The 22,961-nt window shown below is 45.6% G+C and overlaps 1 protein-coding gene across 1 annotated transcript in view; it reads right to left on the bottom strand.

Annotated features, from left to right (window-relative positions):
• LOC308147844 (tensin-1-like) overlaps positions 1 to 20,977 on the bottom strand; it is a gene marked incomplete at both ends in the record, with an annotated part of 24,908 nt that extends 3,931 nt beyond the window's left edge. The window contains 3 exons of the mRNA XM_080520179.1: positions 1,716 to 1,753; positions 3,890 to 4,004; positions 20,882 to 20,977. Coding sequence (XP_080376305.1) covers positions 1,716 to 1,753; positions 3,890 to 4,004; positions 20,882 to 20,977 — 249 coding nt within the window. The remainder of the gene's footprint in view (positions 1 to 1,715; positions 1,754 to 3,889; positions 4,005 to 20,881) is intronic.
• Positions 20,978 to 22,961: the final 1,984 nt, after the last annotated feature.

Genomic DNA, 22,961 nt, shown 5'->3' with positions numbered 1-22,961 from the left:
GAAAGATTTCCGAGACTTTATGCAAAGAGTTTGCAAGTTCTGCCGCCTAAAATCCTAAAATGAGCTTGGTGGCGACTTTAAATTGGCTGTAGTTGATACGAGTATATGCAGATGACAGTGTCTTCTACCTTATAATGCTGATTTTAGCTGCGATAAACTCCACTGACCTAATTCCTATTACCCTTAATTAAATAATCTAAGTTCATTGAAAAAGTAGATTTTTTTTCAATTACTTGATATTCGCCAGACGCCATCTTTTTTCTATAAAGCAACTTAAAATATTTTTATTTTACAATTTCTCTTCCCTTTTAACATTTCCCTCAACATCATTTTAGATTTTTCTATTCTACATATAATTTTCATCTTTTTTGTAATGTTACATATTTGATATATTTGCATTTGAACCCTATTTAACTGGTGTTATTACAATTTAATCCACGTTTTTCCCCTTTATAATAGTGAAGATCTTTAAACTGCATTTATTTGTGGGTTTTTTTTAAAATTCCTTTTGACTTGATTTTGTGATTAGAGGAATTTATTTCGACTTGGTTAATCATATTTCATGACTTTTATTCATCCGTTGCATTCAAATGGCTCAAAAATTATTTGATTATTTCGTGACGCAGAAACATTTTTAGTAATTCTTCAGTCATAATTTTGTATTTCTGGAGTTTAAAATAGCAGTAAATACAATTTTAAGTGCTCAAACACTTTGTGATTAAAGCTACAAAAGACATCTGAGACTTTTTGAGAAGAGTTTGCAAGTTCTACCTCCTAAAATCCTTAAAATAAGCCTGATGGTGACTTTAAACTGTCCAGTGGATACGAGTCTATGTGGATGATAATCTGTTCTATGTGTCAGACCTTTAAAGAGGATTTTAGCTGTGATGCGTCTCAGCTGTGTATTTGTTAGCCGTGTCACATGACTTTTCTCCATCTGCTGCTTTCACATGACTCCAAATCACTTCGTGAAGTCACGATGCAGACACTTAAATGTGCTTGACGTGCCACCGTAACCTCTATTAACATACCATAAAAGCACCATTAAGGCATTCCAGCAATAAAAGCCACGTTAAAAGAGAAGCTGTGGCAGCTTGAAATGATAAACACATTAGTGCATGAGCTTATTTGGAAAGTCCCGCCAGTAAGAAGTCTTGTTTTCATGCGGATTTCCGGCCACATCCAAACCGGACCACCAGAATCAATGACTCGGCGCTTTTCCCTGATTATTTCTCCCCACAAAAAAAAGAAAAAAAGAAAAAAGAAATGGTCACCACTAATGGCCTGGCCATAAGCATTGCACGTCTGGGGATTCCCCTTTTACAAAAGTGAATGATGTAAATTGTCACGTTTTGTAAATAAAAAAGAAAGAAAGAAATCAATGACTCAGCGCTTTTCCCTGATTATTTCCTCCCACAGAAAGAAAAAAAAAAAAAGGGGGCCACCACTAATGGCCTGGCTTTGGTTTTGGAGGTATTTGGTGAAATTTCCCAGGATGTTTTGGAAACACACAATATTTTGGAAAACAGACAAACTTAAAACCACTAAGAATAGCTCCTTTCCTACTCGCTTTTCCTTTTTTATTATTATTATTTTTTTTAACCACAAATCATCTTGTGAATGTGATTTTTTTGTTGTTGAATGTCAATTATGCATTTTTTTCCCCCTGCTTGGAAGTTAATTAAGAAAAACAAGAAAAATGCAAAATGTCTTACCTTGACTTCACATTTCTTATGACAGGACAACCGGCAAGCTGGGAAACAAAACAAACAAGCACAGAATTATTAGTTTACCGGCTGATTTCCTCTTATAAGGGTAGACTTCGTTGCATAAATGAAGGGAATTCATGGTTTTTACTGCTGAATGTGCTGAAAAGGAGACAGAAACAAGGTCAGCTCCGAGTGTTTGCATGCTGTAGTGCTGCCCCCTGGTGGATTGACGAAAGAGAACCATGGAGTTCAAAACACCTGCATTCTAAGCTTTTTATTCAGATTAAGCAACAAAGGGTGAAGCAAAAATGACATTATTTTTGAGATGTAGATCGAACGCGTGGCTCTGTTTCAATCATGGGCGTAAATGTGAAGGAATTTCTCCTCAAAATGGAATAAAGGTGTGGATTATCGCCGTACAAGAGGCAGTTAAAGCAGAAAACACACTTTAAATGTCGAAATCCGACTAAAGCGTAGATTTATGGGGGATTAAATGTGCAAAATCAAATATATAAACACCACACGTCGTTCAATAAGTAAAAAAAACGATAAAAAAAACAGCAATTCATTTATGATTAAACCACAAAAATATATAGAGAATTATTTTAGATTCTAAAATATTCTATAGAAGACGATACTTTAATATTGAGGAGGAATGAGGGTCCTTTTCTTCTCCAAAATCCCCTCCATACCCCCACGTTCTCTCCCGCTTCTGCCTCGCTCTACCCCTCCTCCTCCCCCTCCTCCTCCCCCTCCTCTTCATCCCTCTCTTATCTAGGCTAATGCAGCAGCAGCAGCCATGCTAATTTTAACACCCGATTCTCAGCCAAAGCCCCCGTGCGAGCCGAGAGGAGGGGGAGGGGGGGGGGGGGGGGGGGTGAAAGGAAAATAAATAAATAAATGAATCAAAAAGAAAAAAAAAAAAGAAAGACATAAAGGAACCGGAGAGGCTGCCTGGAAGTCTGCTAATGTTAATTTCCCCGGGACTTCTCTTGGAGTGACAATAAAACTGCTAAATTTAGAAGAGGGAGCATGTGACGACCAAAAAAAAAAAAAAAAAAAAAAAGGGGGGCTTAAAGGGGAGAGGAAGTAAAGCTGGGAAAAAGAAAAAAAGATTTCTTTGCTTCGTTATCTATGATTCGATGTGTTTTTTTTCTTCGCATCAAAGCGGAGGGGGAAAAGACCCGGGGAGCAGTGGAGACGCCTCCGCTGACGCTAGAGGTCAAAGGTCAATGACCGGCGGGCGTCGGGGATCACGGAGAAGCAACTTTGAGCACAGAGTGCTGAGAAACTGATGGCCTCGTTCACGTGGCGATGTTTCGAGGGAAAACGCTTTTTTTTTTTGGTGTTTGTGCAGCAGACTTTCACAAAAGTTACGCTGCTTCTGTCAAGATGGACAGGGAACATTTTGTAAAAATGTTTCCCCCCGTATCCACGCGGATGGAGTCAATGCGTTTTCGAAAATGTGCGTTTTCGAAAATGTGCATTTTCTCCCATTTCCATGGAGACAAGAGTCTAAGCATTTCGAAAAGTTGCGCTTTCTCCCATTTCCATGGAGACAAAGTCAGAGCATTTTTGAATAGTTGCGTTTGCTTCTGTTTCTATGGAGACGGAGACTAAGCATTTTTTAAATGTTGCGCTTTCTCCCGTTTCCATGGAGACGGAGTCGAAGCATTTCCTCCGGTTTCCATGGAGACAAAGTCAGAGCATTTTTGAATAGTCGCGTTTGCTTCCGTTTCTATGGAGACGGAGTCGGAGCTTTTTCTCCCGTTTGCATTTTCGAAAAGTTGCATTTTTCTCCAGTTTCCGTGGAGATGGAGCAGGAGCGTTTTCAAAAATGGCGCATTTGCACCTTTTCTTTTGCGTTCATTGCCGTAAAATGTCAATAGAGTTGAAGAAAAGAATAACGGGGAGAGGAGAAGATGAGAAGGAATGCAAATCTAGAAGGGGAAATGAAAGAAAAAAGGGGGAGAAAAAAAAGAAGACAAAGACAAAACCTCTCGCATATCTAAAACTGCGCCCACCATGAGGAAGCGCAGCGCGGCTTTAAACAGCTAAAGAGGCTAAAATATGTCCAAATGAACAAAAGCATTTGAAAAACAACCACAACGGCTTCTCATGCTTGTTGTTTTTCGTGGTTTGTGACATCATCCCAGGTTGTTGTTGTTGTTGTTGTTTACCTTTGCAGATGAGGCCCTCCTTGGTGATGGCCTGTTTGCAGATGTCACAGCTCTTGGCCTTCTTGAAGGGCTTCAGCTTGAAGGTGTGCGTGTGCACGCCCTCCAGCTCGTCGGGCTGCGGGGAAACCAGACACAAGTTTCGTTTAGTCAGGGATCCCGCGTGCCGGCGTGGCTATTGTCCGGAGGGGAAAACGCCCTGGTGGATGGACGAGTCAAAACAGTGACGTCGTTTTCCTCTGTGTGTGTGTGTGTGTGTGTGTGTGTGTGTGTGTGTGTTTGTGCAGCTGCGGTCGCCGCCGCGTCTTTTATTGGAAACAGACGTGTTCGTAGATGGCGAGAGCGCCGCGATCGAAACGAGCTCCCAAAGCAACATTGCAAATGAGCGTCACGGATTTATGGGGGGGATTGTGCAACTTTACCATGTGCAACGTCGCCACGTCCAACATGTGCAACTTTTGCCATGAGCAATTTTATCATGTGCAACTTCACCATGTGCACTTTTAGCATGTGCAACTTTGCAACTTTTTCCATGTGCATCTTTACCATGTTCAGCGACACCACCTGCAACTTTGCCATGAGAAATTTGATCATGTGCAACTTTACCATATGCAACATGTGCAACTTTGCCATGAGCAATTTTATCATGTGCAACTTTGCTATGTGCAACATGTGCAACTCTACCATGAGAGATTTTAACATGTGCAACTTTACACGTACAACATGTGCAACTTTGCCATGAGCAATTTCATCATATTCAACTTCACCATGTGCAACTTTACTATGAGTAATTTTACCATTTGCAACTTTGCAACTTTTTCCATGTGCATCTTTACCATGTTCAGCGATACGACCTGCAACTTTGCCATGAGAAATTTGATCATGTGCAACTCTACCATGAGAAATTTTACCATGAGCAATTTTACCATGTGCAACTTTGCCATGTGCAACATGTGCAACTTTGCCATGAGCAATTTTATCACGTGCAACTTTGCTATGTGCAACATGTGCAACTTTACTATGTGCAACTTTACCATGTGCAACATTACCACCTGCAACTTCGCCATGAGCAATCTTACGATGTCCAACTTTACCATGAGCAATTCTATCATATGCAACTTTGCCATGTCCAACATGTGCAACTCTACTATGAGCAATTTTACCATGTGCAACTTTACCATGTGCAACTTTACCACCTGCAACTTTGGCATGAGCAATGTTATGATGTCCAACTTTACCACGTCCAACATGTGCAACTTCACCATGAGCAAGTTTATCATGTGCAACTTTACCATGTGCAACATAGGCAACTTTACCATGTCCAGCAAGTGCAACTTTACTATGAGCAATTTTATCATGTGCAACTTTACCATGTGCAACATAGCCAACTTTACCATGTCCATCAAGTGCAACTTATCATGTGCAACTTTACCACCTGCAACTTTGCCATGAGCAACGTTATGATGTCCAACTTTACCACGTCCAACATGTGCAACTTTACCATGAGCAATTCTATCATGTGCAACTTTGCCATGTCCAACATGTGCAACTTTGCCATGAGCAATTCCATCATGTGCAACTTTGCCATGTCCAACATGTGCAACTTTAGCATGAGCAATTTTATCATGTGCAACTTTACCATGTGCAACATAGGCAACTTTACCATGCCCATCAAGTGCAACTTTACTATGAGCAATTTTACCATGTGCAACTTTACCATGAGCAATTCTCCCATGAGCAATATCAAGCAATGTGAGTTTCATTGCAAAGTTTCATTGATAAAAACAAGACTTGTAACTCTACTATCTCCACAAAGAGCCTGTTTCTGATGTGAAGCATTAAAGAACAGGAGAGACAACAAACTTCATTCCACTTTAAAAAAAAATTCAACTATTCCAGCGTAATGTTGCAGCTTTTAAGACTAAATATTGACGAGGCACGAGCTCCGATTCTCTGTGTAGCGTCTTCTTCTTCTTCTTCTTCTTCTTCTTTCTGTGCCGCAATCAATTTGTCTCAACGCTTCTTCCAAAAGTGTTTCTCAGCGTTTCAGCGTTTTTCCCGGCGCTCTATCTCCCCACATCTTAATGGCTTTTGTCACAGCGTGACACACTTTGCTCTGAAGCAGGAGGAGGAGCGGCGTCCTGCTCTGACCTTGGCTGCGCCGGGATATTACACAAAGTATTACTTCATTACTCCTCCGTCAAGTGGAAGACCTCGCAGTGCAGCCGGGGGGGGGGGGGGGGGGGGGGGGGTGGAGATGTAAACCCATCCATCCAGCGGGAAGTAAATCGTTTACATCCCCGGAGGCGCGTTTGGTTTTTTTCTGCTTTGCGAGTGAAAGAACAAAACCCGAGAGGTGACAAAAAGATGAGGGAACATTTTTTTATTAAAAAAGGGGGAAAAAAAGAGGAAAAAATTCAAAAAGTTTAAGAAATTGGATTTGTCCAAATTGTTTCTCATCAGCTTGAAAAGTAATTATATATTAATAAAACAACATGAAATTAGTAATTTTTTCATCAAAATTTTTTGCAATCTTGCTTTGTTGTGTATTTTTTCAAGTAAATAAACTGCCATTTTTAATGGTCTCAATTTATGTCATGCATTGGTGAATTTATTTATTTTTTTATCGCAGATTCAGCATAATTTGCACATCTGATCACATGCATGTGTTTTTTTATTTTAGTTTTGTTTTGCTTTGCGAGTGAAAGAACAAAACCGAGAGGTGACAAAAAGATAAGGGAAACATTTTAAATTAATAAAGGGAAAAAAATAGGAAAAAAAATGAAAAAAAGTTTTAAAAATGTGATTTGTCCAAATTTCTTCTCATCAGCTTGAAAAGTAATGAAGTTAAAAAAAAGTGTTTTTTTTTTTAAAACATGAAATGTGTAATTCTTTCGTCAAAAATTTTTGCAATCTTGCATTGTTGCGTAAAAAAAAGTCATTTGTTAGATTCATGACGTTCATTTTCATCATCAGGTGTGTAGTTACTTCATTTTTTCCGCATATTTCCAAGTAAATAAACTTATTTTGAATGGTCTCAATTTGTCAGGCATTGGTGAAATCTTTTTTTTTTTTTGCAGATTCAGCACAATTTGCACATCTGATCACATGCATGTGTTTTTTTTTGTTTTTTTTTTAAATAGCTGATTTAAAGCCACTCTGCTAAAGATGACCCGGTGCTCAACCAATCACACGCGGCCAGCTGTGTCACCGCCAGGTGTCATGGTTACCTGGCTGCCACGGCAACGAGGGTCAACATGTCCTGTTGAACAGTGATGGATGAGGAGGGGAGGGAAAGAAGAAGAAAAAAAGAGAGAGACATATCGAGACAACACAAGTGCAAATGTGCTCTTGGATTTCTGCCAAGCAGCAGCCGGGACTCAAGAAGCACGGCGGCTCAAAATAAAGATGCATTTGCAGAATTTGCACAGGAGAAAAAAAAGCCCCAATGCAGGAAAATTCTGCACAAATGTTTAACATCAGACCAAAAGTGATGTTTTTCCACTCTAAAATATGCAGAAAAACATAAAAACTCAACTTCGGATCATGCATGTGAGCATATTTTTAAACCTTGTGTGCAAAATTTGCAAAAATAAGGAAGAAATATTCACACTTACATGACAATCTGCGCAAATTTTACAGCACCTCAATAAAATGGTCAGGTTTTTTTGTTTTTAACTTGGAAATATGCAGAAAAAAATGTAGGAACTCCATATCTGATCATGCTGCACATGTACTGTATCCTAAAAGTGCACGACGGGGCTTTAAATCAGCTATTTTTAAACAGACAATGGCACGCATGCGCAGATTTTTTTTGGACAATTTTGCACATATATTCACTTCACATCATCAAAACTGCCGTTTTGTTAACTTGGAAATGTACATAAAAAAACCTAATAACTCCACATCTGTGCAAAACTATTGCAGAAATATTCACAAGTGTGTGATAATGTTGCACAAGTTTTAACGTCTGGCCATCAAAACTGCTGTTTTTCACTTTCAAAAATTTGCACGTGAGTATATTTACTGCTGCTCACTTTTTTTTTTTCATCGCAGTCAGTTTATTTTCTAGGAAAATGTCTTTTTTTTTAACAAACTTGACAAAAATATGGTTGTTTTTTTAATATACAAAAAAAATCTAATTAAATCAGCTGTTTTTTTCTTTTTTCTATGCGCGGATGAAATCCAGGATTGTAGTGGATTTTTTTTCTTTTCTCATGAATGTTTGAAAGAAAAGAAGCAACATTTTACCAAAGGCCTGTCCTCTGTCGTGTCGAGATTCTCCCGGGAGAGAAGATGGAAAAGGGGAAGAGGAGGAGGAGGAAGAGGAGGAGGAAGAGGAGGAGGTGTTTCCATCAGCGTGTGCAGGCGTATAGACAAGAAGAGCCAGTAAATCAAGGCTCTTCTCCCCCAGTTGCACTTAGCTAATGAAAAGCTGCACCGCGACCCACTTAGATGAAGGGGGGAGGAAGAGGAGGAGGAGGAGGAGGAGGAGGAGGAGGAGGAGAGAGACTCTCTCAAAGGCACCGTTCTGTCCTTCAGAGTCAGGCAAAATTTTTATGAAAATAAACATTCATTAGTAAATCTGAGTTGTTTTTTTTTTACTTTTAAGATGAAATACCAAAGTAGATTAATTCAAAAAAATATTATTTCCACCCCTAAATTTATTTAATCTGCTGCAGTTTTAACAACTAATACAATAAATCAATAAAGACGATAAATCTGGGAATATTATGTCACGAAATTACAGGTTTTTTTGTCAGGATTACTGTGATAATCTGATTACCACAGTTTATAATTTATGAGTAAAACGACATTTTTGGAGTTTTAAGTTGAACTACTGAAGCAGAATAATTCGAAAAAACAAAATTTCTTCACTTTAAATTTATATAAACTGTTGTGGTTTTCACAACTTGCGCAATAAATCAATTGTCGATGCTTAATCCGGTATTTTAGGTTGTAAAAATAACAGTTTTTGGAAGCCTTTTCCAGAATTACTACAATAATATGATCGTTTATTTTCATCATCTTTCTCATGAGTATCAGTTTTCTCGCATTCAGAAAACATATTTATCTTTTATTTGATTCTCAATGCAGAATTTAAATTAAAAAACAATAATTATTAGGAAATCAGGAAGTTTCTTTATGTTTTTAAGTTACATACGGAAATAGATTTATTCTAAAAATTATTCTGTTTGCGCATGTATTTTTTTGAAACTGCTGTGATTCTCATAACTTTGATAATAAATCAATAAATATGCTTAATCTGGATTATTTTAAAAGTGCAGTTATTTTGCCTCTTTTTCCAGGATTACCACATTAACCCCCCCCCCCCCCCCCCCCCCCCACCCACCCATTCTGTTTAGTAAGTTTAACTTCAAAAGTACACAAAGAGACACAAAAATGTGTAAAATAAATAAATGAAGTAAGTGTTTCCATTATGGACCTCCTGTTTTAGTCGCCAGGTGCCTCTTGAGCTTCAGCATCTGGGATTGAGCCGTTTCTCTCACACACACACACACACACACACACACACACACACACACACACACACACACACACACACACACGTGTTTCCACTTACAGCTCGGGGGAAAGCCTCTCTCTGTGTGAGTCGTCCATAATGATGTCATCATCATCATCATGACCATTAATTGTTGATTTGACGATAAGCAACAACCCAAGTAGTGGTTTTTTTTTGTCTATATGATCATCGAGGAAAAAGTCCTTTATTGTGACAAATCAGGAACAAATGGAGCAAACGAGTCGCCCGCAAAACATGAAAAAAAAATTCCGCCAAAATAAAGCGTTTCCCCCCACCGAGGAGGAAACGGCGCGGCCCACACCTGCTTCCAATCTTCCCCAACGAATTGAAATTCGGTCGGGGAACAATGGGCGCCTTTGTCAGGGGAAACCCGGAGCGCTGGAGAAAAAAACAAAAAACACAGCAGAACCAATATTTGTAAAAAAATAAAAATAAAACAAAACAAAAAAAAACCCAATAATAAAATCTGGCCTGTATGCAGCAGATTTAAAGAATCCAATTCGTTGCAGGAGTTTGCAAAAATGTTACCTTTTACACCGTTTCCGTGGAGATGGCTTTAGACCCTTTTCAAAACTTGCATTTCCATCCATTACGGAGTCCACGCATTTTCAAAAAGTTGGGAGGAGGAGGGGATGGATTTGGAGCAACATCACAAAAGTTCAGTTTTCTCGCATTTCCATTGGAGGCGGAGTCAGAGCATTTTCGTGAAGTTGCACGTTCCCCCGTTTACAAAACGATGGCATCGGAACGCTTTCCGTAAAAAAAAAAAAAAAAAAACGCGACTTCTCTGTTTCCACAAAGACAGAGCCAAAGCGTTTTCAAAAAGTTACATTTCCCCTCGTTTCAATGGAGTATTTTCAGAAAACTTTCTCCTGTTTCCAAAAACTGATCACGTTTACCGGTGATGGAGTTGCTCTGATTGGAGTTTTTTCAAGCCAAAGCATTTTTAAAACGTTGAATGTTCTCTCGTTAAAATTTTCTCCTGTTTTGATGGAGTCGGAGTGATTTTGAAAAGTTCCATTTTCTCATGTTTCCATGGAGACTGAGTAAGAGCGTTTTCATAAAATTGCATTGCCCCCCCCCCCAACCCACCATTTGCATAAACCGGCGTCGAAGCATATTCCCCCCAAAAAACATGTTCCTGTTCTCAATGAGATCGAGTCAGAGAATTTTCAAAAAGTTGCCCTGATCCCCATTTGCACGGCGACGGTGTGAAGCAGCTTTTCAAAAGTTGCGTTTTCTTCATTTCCACAAAGACGGAGCCGAAGCGTGTTCCAAAAAATGACATTAGTGCCTCGTTTCCAAGGAGACGGAGGCGGAGCGCTTTCAAAAAGTTCCACCTTGGGAGCAGTTTAGCAAACATGTTCAGTGGCTGTGACCAACATAGTTGTGTACACGGACACCCTGAATGCATTTTCACTTGAAAACGTGGAAACGACGCCTCACCATCATGATGACTTTACAAAAAATTTTCCTGCCAATCGCACTCTTCGACCCCTCGCTGTAAACTCTGCTCTCATTGGCTGCCGCCCTCTCTCCTCTCGCACGCCGATGGCGTATCAAACGCTTCCTAATAGCAAAGATCGTACGATTCCTCCGCCGGGATCGTGTTTCTTTCATAATAACTGTTTTTACTGTCCAAGGGAGAATAACGCCGCGGTGTCGTTACCGTGGTTACGACACCCCAGAGGGCTAATTCACTGTGATTATAGCGGCATCAGCGTAAGTGCTAATAATCATCGTAACTGCAAACAAACACGGGATCCGACATCTCGCGGCTCCCATCATGGGATTGGCGTAGATATGTTTTTTATTTACTGAATGAAGGCTGATGGTCTTGGCCGGGCGCCAGACGGTGAAACGCGTTTTGTTCTGTGAAGACGGCCGCTGTTTGCAGATCAATGGCAGGAGATCGATGAGCCGCGATCGTGAAGTCTGAACTGCTTATGATCATTAGTCAGCTGCTAATGAAGGTGTTGGCTAATTTAAAAAAAAAAGAAAAGAAAAGAGTGCAGGAAGAGATGTGCAGCTGTGAAATGTGGATTTGAGCAGTTTGGGTTTCCACTGCGCTGCTACATGCTACATGCTACATGCTAAAGAGTTTCAGGACCCACACACCAGCAATGAGTATAAATTGAGCTTCATGGGGTGTATTATGTACTTGTATCGGTACTTGTTATTGGCAAGTAGCTAAACGTTAGTAGTCTTATCGGAACTTGGTATTGATATGTAGCTGAAGGTTACTAGTCGTATCGGTACTCGGTATCGGCAAGTAGGTAGAGGTTAGTACTCTATTGGTACTCGGTATTGGTAAATAGCTAAAGGTTAGTACTCGTATCGGGACTCGGTATCGGTAAATAGCTAAAGGATAGTACTCACATAGGTCCTCGGTATTGGCAAGTAGCTAAAGGTTAGTACTTGAATCGGTCCTCAGTATCGGTAAACAGCTAAAGGTTAGTACTGGTATTGGTCCTCAGTATCGGTAAATAGCTAAAGGTTAGTACTTGTATCGGGACTCGGTATCGGTAAATAGCTAAAGGTTAGTACTGGTATTGGTACTCAGTATCGATAAACAGTCAAGCATTAGTACTCGTATCCTGCCGATATCAGTAAGCAGCTAAAGACTGGTACTTGTATTAGTCCTTTAAAGAAGTGGTAACATGGTTGGGGGGGGGGGGGGGGGGGGTGCCCTGGGGGAGCGCTCTGAAGCTCTGAAGCTAGGTCAACGGCTCGCGGCCTGGCGGGAGGCGCCCGCTCACATCGGATATAAATCACCCGAGTCAAGGATACGCTGAGCGTCGTTCAGCCGGAGTGACAGCCGCGGTCCCGGAGGACGGGCGAGGTACTGACGATACGGCGCCACACGCAAACAGAAGAGAAACGACAGTTGGACCCGGGGGGGGGGCGGGGGTCCCTTCCGGAGGTGGCGAAAACATGCACTCCTCTCTCCGACGGCTAACTGGACGTCGGAGTTTGGGCAAAGGTCGCGACCTCTCAAAACAACAGCAGCTGATGAGGCCACAGGAGACTACTTGACCCCCCCACCCCCCTCCATTCATTCTGATTGAAATACCTAGCATGAATACATTTCTCATCTCTCTCTTTTAAATGACCTTGTAATTCCGCCCTAACGACCCGACGCCATCCCTCCTGGGGCGTGAAGATAAAAGAAGTTGCCGCGACGCTCGGGGGACGGGGGGGTTGGCGGGGGGGCGGGGGGGGACGGGGGATTTGGATCCCCAAGACACGTTCATTACTCAAGAATCTCCTCGCTCAACGCCGGGCTAATCACTTAGCGAGAGCTAGCAGATACACTCTTTTAATACCACAAGGGAATGTTGCATTCCTGACACACACACACACACACACACACACACACACACACACACACACACACACACACACACACACACACACACACACACACACACACACACACACACACACACACACACACACACACGGAGGTGACTCGGAGGCGTGGCGGACAGTAACGGTCCAATCAAAGCCGGATTGATTTTCAGAGGTCTCGGGGGGGATTCTGTCCAGTCAAGGAAGGGGGGGGGGGGGGTACTCTTGTTAAACAACTGAAGACATGACGGATCTGCCGTACGTCTCGGATTACAGTATTCCAGCTGCGGATACGCGACCAAGTCGTCCCCGACGCGCAAGGCGACGTGGAAAAGTCTTCATTAAAAAAAAAAAAAAACAGAAACGATTATGACGGAAAATGACAACGATCTCGAAATTACGCCAATTATAATGGTGCAGAATACAAAAAAGTGACACAACACTGACAATTAGGATATCGCTGGAAAAGTGTCGCGAGTGTAAAACGCGCCACTTCTGTCTCCATCGAAACGGAAATTTAAGCAAAATTCCTTGAGATTTTGCGGAAAAAAACGACCACGACAGGAAAACGGCAACGAAAGCTTAGCTGCCTCGTTGCTAACAAGCTAGCGTCAACGCCGCGGCCGTTTGTAAAAACACCCATGATGCAGCAGTTTGGGGTTTTTTTCCCCACTGCACTTTCCGCCATTAAATTTGGCTTTATGTTGAGATTAGAGACATTTTTTGTTTGGAATTCGTTGCTTTTTGTGGGAAAAATATCAACATTTTAATGACGTATACTGTGCGAAACGTGAAAGGTTAAATTGAACGGTTAATAAGGCGCGATTTTACCGCTCAAAATTAAATTATGCTGAACTGTGTTTAATTCCCTTTTTAAAAAAAAATCATATTAATTTTGCTTGTGTGTGTGATTTGTATCTTAAAAACATAACATAGAGGACTTTCAACTCATTCAATCCTGTATACTGATTAAAAAAAAAAAAAAAAAGGCTGTAACTCGGTGGATCTGCACTTCATGTAAACACAGGCAGGAAAAATTCCAAAACCGTACGTCAAATAGCGGCTGTTATCGGTAGCGGAGCCGGCTTAGCATCTCGCCATAATGGGCCCAGCAGTATTTGTAAAAGAACGAGCATTGCCTTTTCTCACCCCCCCGCCCCCCCCCCGTCAGCACGTCAAATCTAATATTCTCGCTCTCTTGTGGCGATAAATTATTAACGGCGTGTATTTGAGGAGCTTTCTTAGAACCTCGCACGTCAATCGCTTCCACAACGTCCGTCCGTGTTTCTCCATTTTTGTTGTTGTTGTTGTTGTTGAATCGGTCGATAATGTCGTATTCGGAGCATCTGGACGACTGGGCTTTTTACATATGCAGTGCGTGGGAGCTTTCTACCCCATCCCACTGCCCCCCCCCCCCTCCTTGCATGTAAATGGCTTCTTTCCTCCACTGCAAGCTCCAGAAAAAGTAGGGCAGATGCTTCGTTTAACACTTTGCACGCTGTGTTTACATTTTACCACCAAAAACAAAAACAGAAAAAAATAAACAAGTAAAATAAAAATAAAAAGATGGCGTGACAAAGCATTAAAGGGAATCGGTAATACGTGACACTTCGGGACTATCCGAAGTCGTCGTTGTCGTCGACCCCCCCCCCCCCCCGGCGTGTCGTTCTTGTTTTCTCAGCGGAAAGCCCCCGGTTCCTGACAACACTCCGTTCAGAAGGAGAAGTGAGCAGCAGCGGATTAAATTATACAGGAGAAAAGCCCAGAAATAGCTCGAGTGCCGAGGCCGCGGCGGCCCTCCGACGCAAGAACAGCGCCGCCGCCGCCGCCGGAGCCTCGACGGCGATTTCTCCGTCCAATAGATGAGAAGAACCAACGTGACCTTTATCGACATTACGCTTTGGGATTCTCTCACCTTTCAGTCGGATTTGACAGCGAGTGTGAAGAACAAGAACCCGTCGCGTCGTCTCGCGTCGCAAAATCCGATCCAAGCTGGCGGCTAGCCACGCCGCGAGAAAACCAATCGAATAAAACGCAAACTGAATGGCGGCCGACGACAACGCGAGGCGACGCGATTGCGCAAGAACGAAACGACGCCAAAATCCCGCCAAAAACAAGGAGAAGTCTTGGAGAGAGGGGAAAACTTGTGAATCACTTGTTAGCATCTGATAGCATTTGACGTTAGCATTCACCGCTATAGTCTCTTTTTCCAACAAAACCCACGACGTGTAAACAAAACAATCCCACAGTAATTTCGATCACCCCCCAAATATCTTACGCTGCCTGAATTCGATAGTGACGACGCACGTTCTCGCGACGTAAAACTGTCGCTTTAGAGAAAAAAAAAAACCTGGCGATGTCGCCGCTAATTCCGTAAATCAAAATTGAGCACCAAAGACCTGCGGTATGAACGTCGTCCAATACTCGCTAACTCCGCGTAAACGTTTTAAAGTGAAGACGCGTTGTTTTGGAAAAGTTTCGCAGGTTCCCGAAAACGACGTCGCTGGCGCGCCAGGCCACGAGGGGGCGCTGTTGCTCGCTTCTGTCACCAGACGCTACAAACGGCACAAGGACATTCGCGAGGACGGACGACAAAATTGTCCTCCGTCGCCAATGAGGAGTCGGCGCCCGAGCGTTTCCTGCAATTGGTAAGGTTGGCGTCCTCGGCGTCTCCGAGTTGCGTGAGCGGACCCGGGAACGCCACGACAGTGTTGCGTCTTCACTGGAAATCGGCGCGTTCGCGGGCGCCGGCGGCCGCCGTCCCTCCCGGGGAGGAGTCCCTTACCCAGAACATGCAGGAGAGGCAGACCCAGGTCCTCGCCCGCCCCGCCAGAGCCGAGGGGATCGACAGCGACACCGAGGGCATCACGGCACAAATCCACGGTATTCCCAGAGACTCCCGGCGGCTCGGCGACGCGCGCCCATGCCAGAGGCGGCGAGGTGCACGGGGGGAGGTTTGCGGCGAATGGGGAACGCCGCTCTGGTTCTCCTCCTCTCTCTCTCTCTCTCGCTCTCTTGATGGTCTTACTCAGCTCCCGCCTTCTCCTGCTCTCTCTCTCTCTCTCTCTCTCTTCAAGTGTGGTAACTCTATTCCTTAAAGCCCCCACCCTTTTTTTCCCCCCAAAACTCTCCTCAAATGATCCTCGTTGACCAACCCTCCACCCCTTCCAGCTCCCTCACCTCCCCCCCCCCCCCCCCCTTCATAGCAAAGCATGCTCGCTCATGTCTGTGCTAATGTCACTTCAATTTTTCATCAGCGTCCCTCTTTTCCCCACATCCCTTCTTCCCCTCCGAAACGTACCTGCGAGTCGACACGGATTAGCGGGCGCGCACACGGCGGTGACACGTCGCCTAAGTGTTGATAAAAGCAACTAAACGCCGGCAACAATTGCTCTCTCATCTTTTTTTTTTTTTTTTTGCTTCGTTCTGTCGGGGGAAGATCTGAGACGCTGCGCTGGAAGGAAGATCGGAATCTGGAGAACTGAAGTCGTCATGAAACGGGGGTGGGGGTTGGGTGGGGGTGTCACGGTCACATCTTTTCAGAAAAACGTCGCCAACACCGTCGGTCGCCGCTTTTGCGCGTTGCCACCCCCCACCCCCTCGCGCGCCGGATCGCATGTGCAGCATGTGTACACAACGCCGCAGCCTGGGGATCGGCATTATATCAGCGGCGCGGTCACATTACATCACTCCACAGTCAGATCCATAAAGGGCTAAGAGCCAATTCATTTTGAGAAAACACCCTCTATTGATCCCCGCTGCTCTCCATCACCTCCGCTGTAACAGTTACCTCAATCCATAGGCTCCACCTGACACATAATCCGCCTCTCTGTGTTTTATTAACGGACCGTCCGCCTGCCGGATTCTGCTTTTGGATGCGTTTCTTTTGGTGCAGGAACACGCGAGTCTCAACTGGGCTACTAGCGGCCTCTAGTGGCCACTGACCGGCCACTAAGATCAAAGCTCTGCAACCTCGATGATCAAAGGAGCTGCAAAACGTAAAGGGACAGAAACGTGCAACTATATAAGATATATTTGATGACAATTGTTTTGTGATAATTTTTTTTTTTAAATCATAGCTGCTTTAGCTAGTTCACGATTTCTAACCGCAGTTTTCGCTCTATGACTATTCTTTTCCCGTTACTTTACCCCTTTTTTGGGTTTCTTTCCTCGCAATTTGAATCAATTTAAACCAAAAAATTTTACTTCTCCTATTATTTAAGTAGTTTTAGCTGGGGTTTTTTTGTGTGTGTGTGTGTTTGTGGCTATTTCTACAGTTTAACTTCATTTCTAAATTTCTCGCCTCGATTTGACCAGTTTTGAAAATCTGTGAAACAAAATAAAAATGACAGCAAAAACGGATGTCGTCCAGCGTGCAGTTAACGTTATTCCAGCCCGAAGCCATTTAAACGCTATTTCACTACCTGCATTGATTTCTTTTTTTTCGGATGGAGCTGCATTTTCTCAGAGCAACATTTTTGCACGGTGAGCTCAGGTTTTTTTTATTTATTTTTTAAATTCCCTTATTCCCGACGCAACACATGCCAGAGTTCCCTAAAAGCCGGCAGACATAACCGAACCAGCAAAGCTGCCTGTTCGACGTGAGAGTAATGGGCATTAGCAGGATCCCGTCGTACGTCTTCCGCGCCAACTTCTGCCCCTCGAATCCATCACATTAAAGCTTTAATGCTAAAATAACAAGGCATCCGTCACGCCGGGTGCAGCGAGACCATTCGGGGCGGTTCGTCCCGGCCGCGTGTTCTCAAGTTTAGTTTGGGCAGTGGCGGTGGGCCGGCAATCTATGGAACCTTTCACGTCGACGGGTTTCTCCTTTGGCTGTCTGGAGCAGTGCCTGATGGGAATTTACCACCTAGAAGGGTGTGTGTGTGTGTGTGTGTGTGTGTCGCATCCGTTAAATGAATACCAAGGAAATACAGATGAGGGGAAACATGTAGAGGTGGAGTTCCAAAGGAAAGGAGAGTGTTACACCCTCCTTGTCGTCGGAGCAACACCCCCCACCCCTCCCCCCCCCCCCTCCCCCGACAAATCCGCCATACATCCACAACCGCAGCCCAGCGGTTTCTCCCCGGCCACCGCCTCCCGTAGAAACGCGGCCCGACCGTGCGGGGGTCTCGCGTTAACCGCGTTGCCATGGAAACTGAACACCTCGCAGCCGGGTCCTCAAGAGGGGAAGACGCGGAGATCTTTACCTCTCCACTTTCACCTCCCAGCCGAGGCCCCCGCGTGATGAGCGCGAGCAAGTGGCAGCAGCCGATGAGGGGGGGAAGAAAAAAAAAAGAAAGAAAGAAAGAAGGAAAACGAATACGCAGGACAGATGCCTGAATGCTTCCTTTTGAAAACTGGTGGTTCACAGATATGGAACATTGACAGGACGTGTCAGCGTTGATGAAGGAGACAGAATACCCTCATGGAATTTTGACTTTTGCCTCTGATGAAGGCAAAAGTCAAAATTTGTGAGACAGTGCAAACCGCTCCGGCAAATGTGTATGACTCAGCCTGAAAACAACCACATTTCATTGATAAAATATTGGAAAAACCAGTCGAGGTGTGACAAAGTTTTGAGCTCTGTCATCATGCGAGCCGGGTCCGAATCAATTGAGTTTTATTTGTTTTGCGCCAAATACAGCACAGTCATTTCTAGGTACTCTTACAGAGAGAACCCCAACGATTCCACATGAGCAAGCAGAGGAGACTGTGGAAAGGAAGAATTCCCTTTTAAAAGGAGGAAACCTGCAGAACCAGAGTCAGAGGTGCAGATTTTCTGGTGTTCCAGGCGGACTTGGGCCATAGAAGGAGAGAGAACTATAGGATAGATGGATAGAGGGATGGTGGGTAGGGATTCAAACCCTGGTTCAGGTAAAGATTCAAACCCTGGTTCAGGTAAGGATTCAAACCCTGGTTCGGATCGGTGGTGGGGATTCAAACCCTGGTTCGGATCGGTGGTGGGGATTCAAACCCTGGTTCAGGTAAGGATTCAAATCCTGGTTCAGGTAGGGATTCAAATCCTGGTTCTGGTAGGGATTTAAACCCTAGTTTGGGTAGGGATTCAAACCCTGGTTCAGGTAGAGATCCAAACCCTGGTTCAGGTAGGGATTCAAACCCTGGTTTGGGTAAAGATTTAAACCCTGGTTCAGGTAGAGATCCAAACCCTGGTTCAGGTAGGGATTCAAACCCTGGTTTGGGTAGGGATTCAAACCCTCGTTCGGATTGGTGGTGGTGATTCAAACCCTGGTTTGGGTAGGGATTCAAACCCTCGTTCGGATTGGTGGTGGGGATTCAATCCCTGCTTCAGGTAGAGATTCAAACCCTGGTTCAGGAAGGGATTCAAACCCTGGTTTGGGTAGGGGTCAGGATTCTCCACTCCAACCCCAAATCCATAGATTACTTATCCAGAAACTGAGGACACACCAAACAGAAAGAAAAAGAAAAAAGGTGCTATTCATCACCAATCGGATCGTATTAAAGTCGTCAAGCAAAAGAGGCCACGGCTTCAAAGAAGGTGAGTTAAAACCTGAGAGACATAAGGGGACGGAGGAGTCTTTGTACGGGATATATAGTCAGAGTGTGTCCCTGCACCGGCTCTAACAAGCCCCACGCACATTTACACACACGTACCAGAGAGTGCGACAGGGGTAGGGGGGTGGGGGTGAGGGGGTAGTGTGCTGGAATTGAGCACGGGTGTTGAGATAAGGAGCTGCGGCAATGGGGCGGGTGGGGGTGTGTTGGGTGGAAGGAGGGGAGGGGGGGGGGGGGGGGGTTTGCTGCTGGTGTTGGGGGCTCGAAGAGACGGGCGGCTGCAGCACTGCACACTACGGCGTCACCACGAGCAAAAAAAAAACAAAAACCCCAAAACAAAATACACCATCACTGGACTTTCTGGCACCGCCGCTATGGGACCATTTCACGGTTGATGGAGTTACGGCATTGCAAAAAAAAATAGATATACGCGAGGTTCTGCCGGACTTGAGGCCATGTGGAAGTCCTAAAAGGTCTTGACACACAAAAAAAACAAACAAAAAAAAAAAACTGCTGAGGACGAGGTCACTGTTTCTAGCTTTTAGGATGACTGCTATTTCAAAAATGAGAAAAAAAAAAAACAATGAGAAAGATCCCACCCGTCACTATTCGTCAGAGCGTCACCTCGGGCACTCTCTCTGGCGTACTCCTGTGTGTGCAGTGCGTAGGAGAAAATAGTGGCGTTTCGACACACCGGAGTTGTTCCACATGATTGATTGCGAGCGGAAGGGAAAACGGCAGAAACGCCGGGGATCGTCGGTCTCGGCACGTCGAGGCCGGCTCCAATAAAGCAAGACAAAGGAACCGAGTGTGCGTTGGGGCTGATACCATTCACTGAACTCCGTTTGGCCTTTTGCACGTGTGCCATGTTGGAATATGTCGCAGGGATGAAAGAGTCCCCCCCCCCCCCCCCCCCCCAAAAAAAAAAAGAAAAAAGAAAAGAAACGCACCATGGCGTGCAACGGGAAGGGATGAATGGGGACAATCAAGAGCTCTTTCTCTGGAATACGCAACCCCCCCCCCCCACCCCCCCAACAATAAATGGTGCATTACAATTCTGCAGCTGTGAAATAGCAAGGTGACCCTATGTTCCAGGAGCAAAAATGCATGATTGAGCTCCAGGTGCCTGGTTCCTCGGGGGGGGGGGGGGGGGGGGGGGGGGGGGCAAGTCCAAAATCTGGACCTCCCAAACCAATCCCTACCCAGAGCGGCTTCCTGGAGACCACTTGGAGACGAAACGCTGACCTTGACTAAAACCCAGAGAGGGACGACCCAAACGAGTGGTCCGCGACCGACTCGACGTCGTTCGGTGGGCGCTTTTCGGCGAAGTGTGCGCGTCGCGGTTGAGCGGCGGCGGCGGCGCGGCGACAACCCGAGGCCTGCCCGGATACCGCACGCAGAATGATAATCTGAGATACAGATGCTGTGGGAAGAGACTCTCCTCCAGAGGTTGGAGTGAGACATGTCAGGCACCATGCGCAGAACTGGTCGTCTAAGCCCCCCCCCCCCCCTACCCAAAACCCATCCCCCCAAACCCACCCCCTTTCTCCATGAGGTCTTACCTTGTCTCGTTTGGCCCCCCGCAGAGGGAAGAAGCAGGCGAAGAGAAACTTGCCCCAGCTGATGACAGCAGCCAGGCACCAGTTGAGGCGAGCCATGCCTGCGTCTGTCACGTCTTGTCTGCCAGCCTCTTATCTCCGGTATAGGATCCTGCAACCCCCCCCCCCCCAACAACACACACACACACACACACACCCACCGAAACAGAACAATGTCAAGCGAAAACGCAGAGGCAGGAGACCCAGAAAAAAACAAAACCTTCAAGTGAGTCGAGGTTAGAGAGATTTTTCTTTTTTTGAGGGGTACCTGTCTGGCTCCGTGTCTGCAATTCCAATTTGCGGCTGGGAACTAGGGGTGGAGGTGGTGGAGGGGTGGAGGGGGAGGGGGGGGGGGGTGCTGCTGCTGCTGGCGTCCCACAAATGGACTGGACCCCGAGATGGTCTAGAGGGACCCAGAGCCTAGAACCTGCCTCCCTGTCTTCCCATCCATCCGGGTCCGGATGAGTCAGTCCTCAGAGGGTGACGAGCTCCGTCGGCTGCGTAACGCCGAGAGACCCGCCGCCGATCGACGACACCGTCACCCGCTTGCACATGTCTCTGCGAGAGAGGTTGTTAAAAAAAAAAGAAGAAGAAGAAGAAGAAAACGGCGTCCGGGCTTCATACATCCACACGCAGAAGAGAACCCCCCCCCCACTTCCTCTCGTCGCACGGCTCCCCCTCCAGCCTCAGGATCCCCGGCGCTTCGTACTCACACACTCCCGCTTACGCACACTTGTCCATCGCTCTCTCTCTCTCTCTCTTTCTCACACACATACACACACACACACACACACACATGCACCGATGCTGCAGCACTTAGTCAGAGCGGGAGGAGGGGAGCCAAAGAGTGTGTGTGTGTGTGTGTGTGTGGGGGGGTTACTGGGAGCAGACCGGGAGAAAAAAAAAAATAGAAAGAAAGAAGGATGGGAATTAGATTGAGCGTATTTGGAAAGTGCGCATCAAGTAGTGGCTGCAGGAGTGAATGTGTGTGTGTGGGGGGGTGGGGGTTAAAAATGGATGGATGTATGGATGTGAGGCAGGAGGATGGAGGAGAAGGAGGGAAGAAAAAAAAAAAGGAGAGCAGCAAGTTGCGAGAAAGAGGAGAGACGGTGATGATTGTGGAGAATTGGGTCGACGGAAGCGCAAGAGGGAGGAGGAAAAAAAGGATGGAGGATGAGGGAAGGGTGTTGAATCATTGTGTCTTGGGTGATTATTTCCCTCTCTCTCTCTCGCTCGCCCTCTCTCTCTCGCTCTCTCTCTCTATCTCTCACGCACGCACACGCGCGCACAGTTGACTGCAGGTGGTGCACAGGCTCGTTCACTCTTGCTGCAGTCTCTCTACGCTTCAGTGGGGGCACATTCTCACTGCAGAACGCTTTTCTCTGCTACACCCCCACCCCCACCACGCCCCCCCCCACACACACACACACACCACCACCACCGGCAGCCCCTCCCACCTCGGCACACACACACACACACACACACACACACACACACACACACACACACACACACACACACACACACACACACACACACACACACACACACACACACACACACACACACACACACAACACACAATCACAACATATCAAAGCAATGAGCGAGGGAGATAAAAGTGTGGTGCGAGCGTGTCAACCGAAGCCAGCTCAGGCTGGTGGGTGGGGGGGGGGGGGGGGGGGGGGGTGACACAAATTGCTCGACCATATGGAAATGCACGGGCAATACCGACGCAGCCAATCGTCGGTATCGCAGCCAATCCACTCGCCGCGCAGATGCAATGTGTCCCGCGCAAAAGGGTTCAAAGTTGAAGAAGCCTCACATCCAGTCAAGCTCAGTGGAGCCCGCCGGCGCCGGTACTCGCAACAGATCCACGATGGCTAATACTCGTGTTGATCTGGAGCTCCACGCCGAGTACCACGTGACGCCAACGACGTCAACGGCAGGTGGACGAGGGGACGAGAAGACGCCCGCGGTTTGGAAGGATCTGTGGTATTCAGCAGAAAGACCAAAAAGTAAGACGGTTGGCTGTAAATTCTGC

The sequence above is a fragment of the Blennius ocellaris genome (assembly GCF_963422515.1).
Source record: "Blennius ocellaris genome assembly, chromosome: 24".
In the NCBI taxonomy this organism is placed as follows: Eukaryota; Metazoa; Chordata; class Actinopteri; order Blenniiformes; family Blenniidae; genus Blennius; species Blennius ocellaris.
This window is presented reverse-complemented; position numbering and strand designations above follow the sequence as displayed.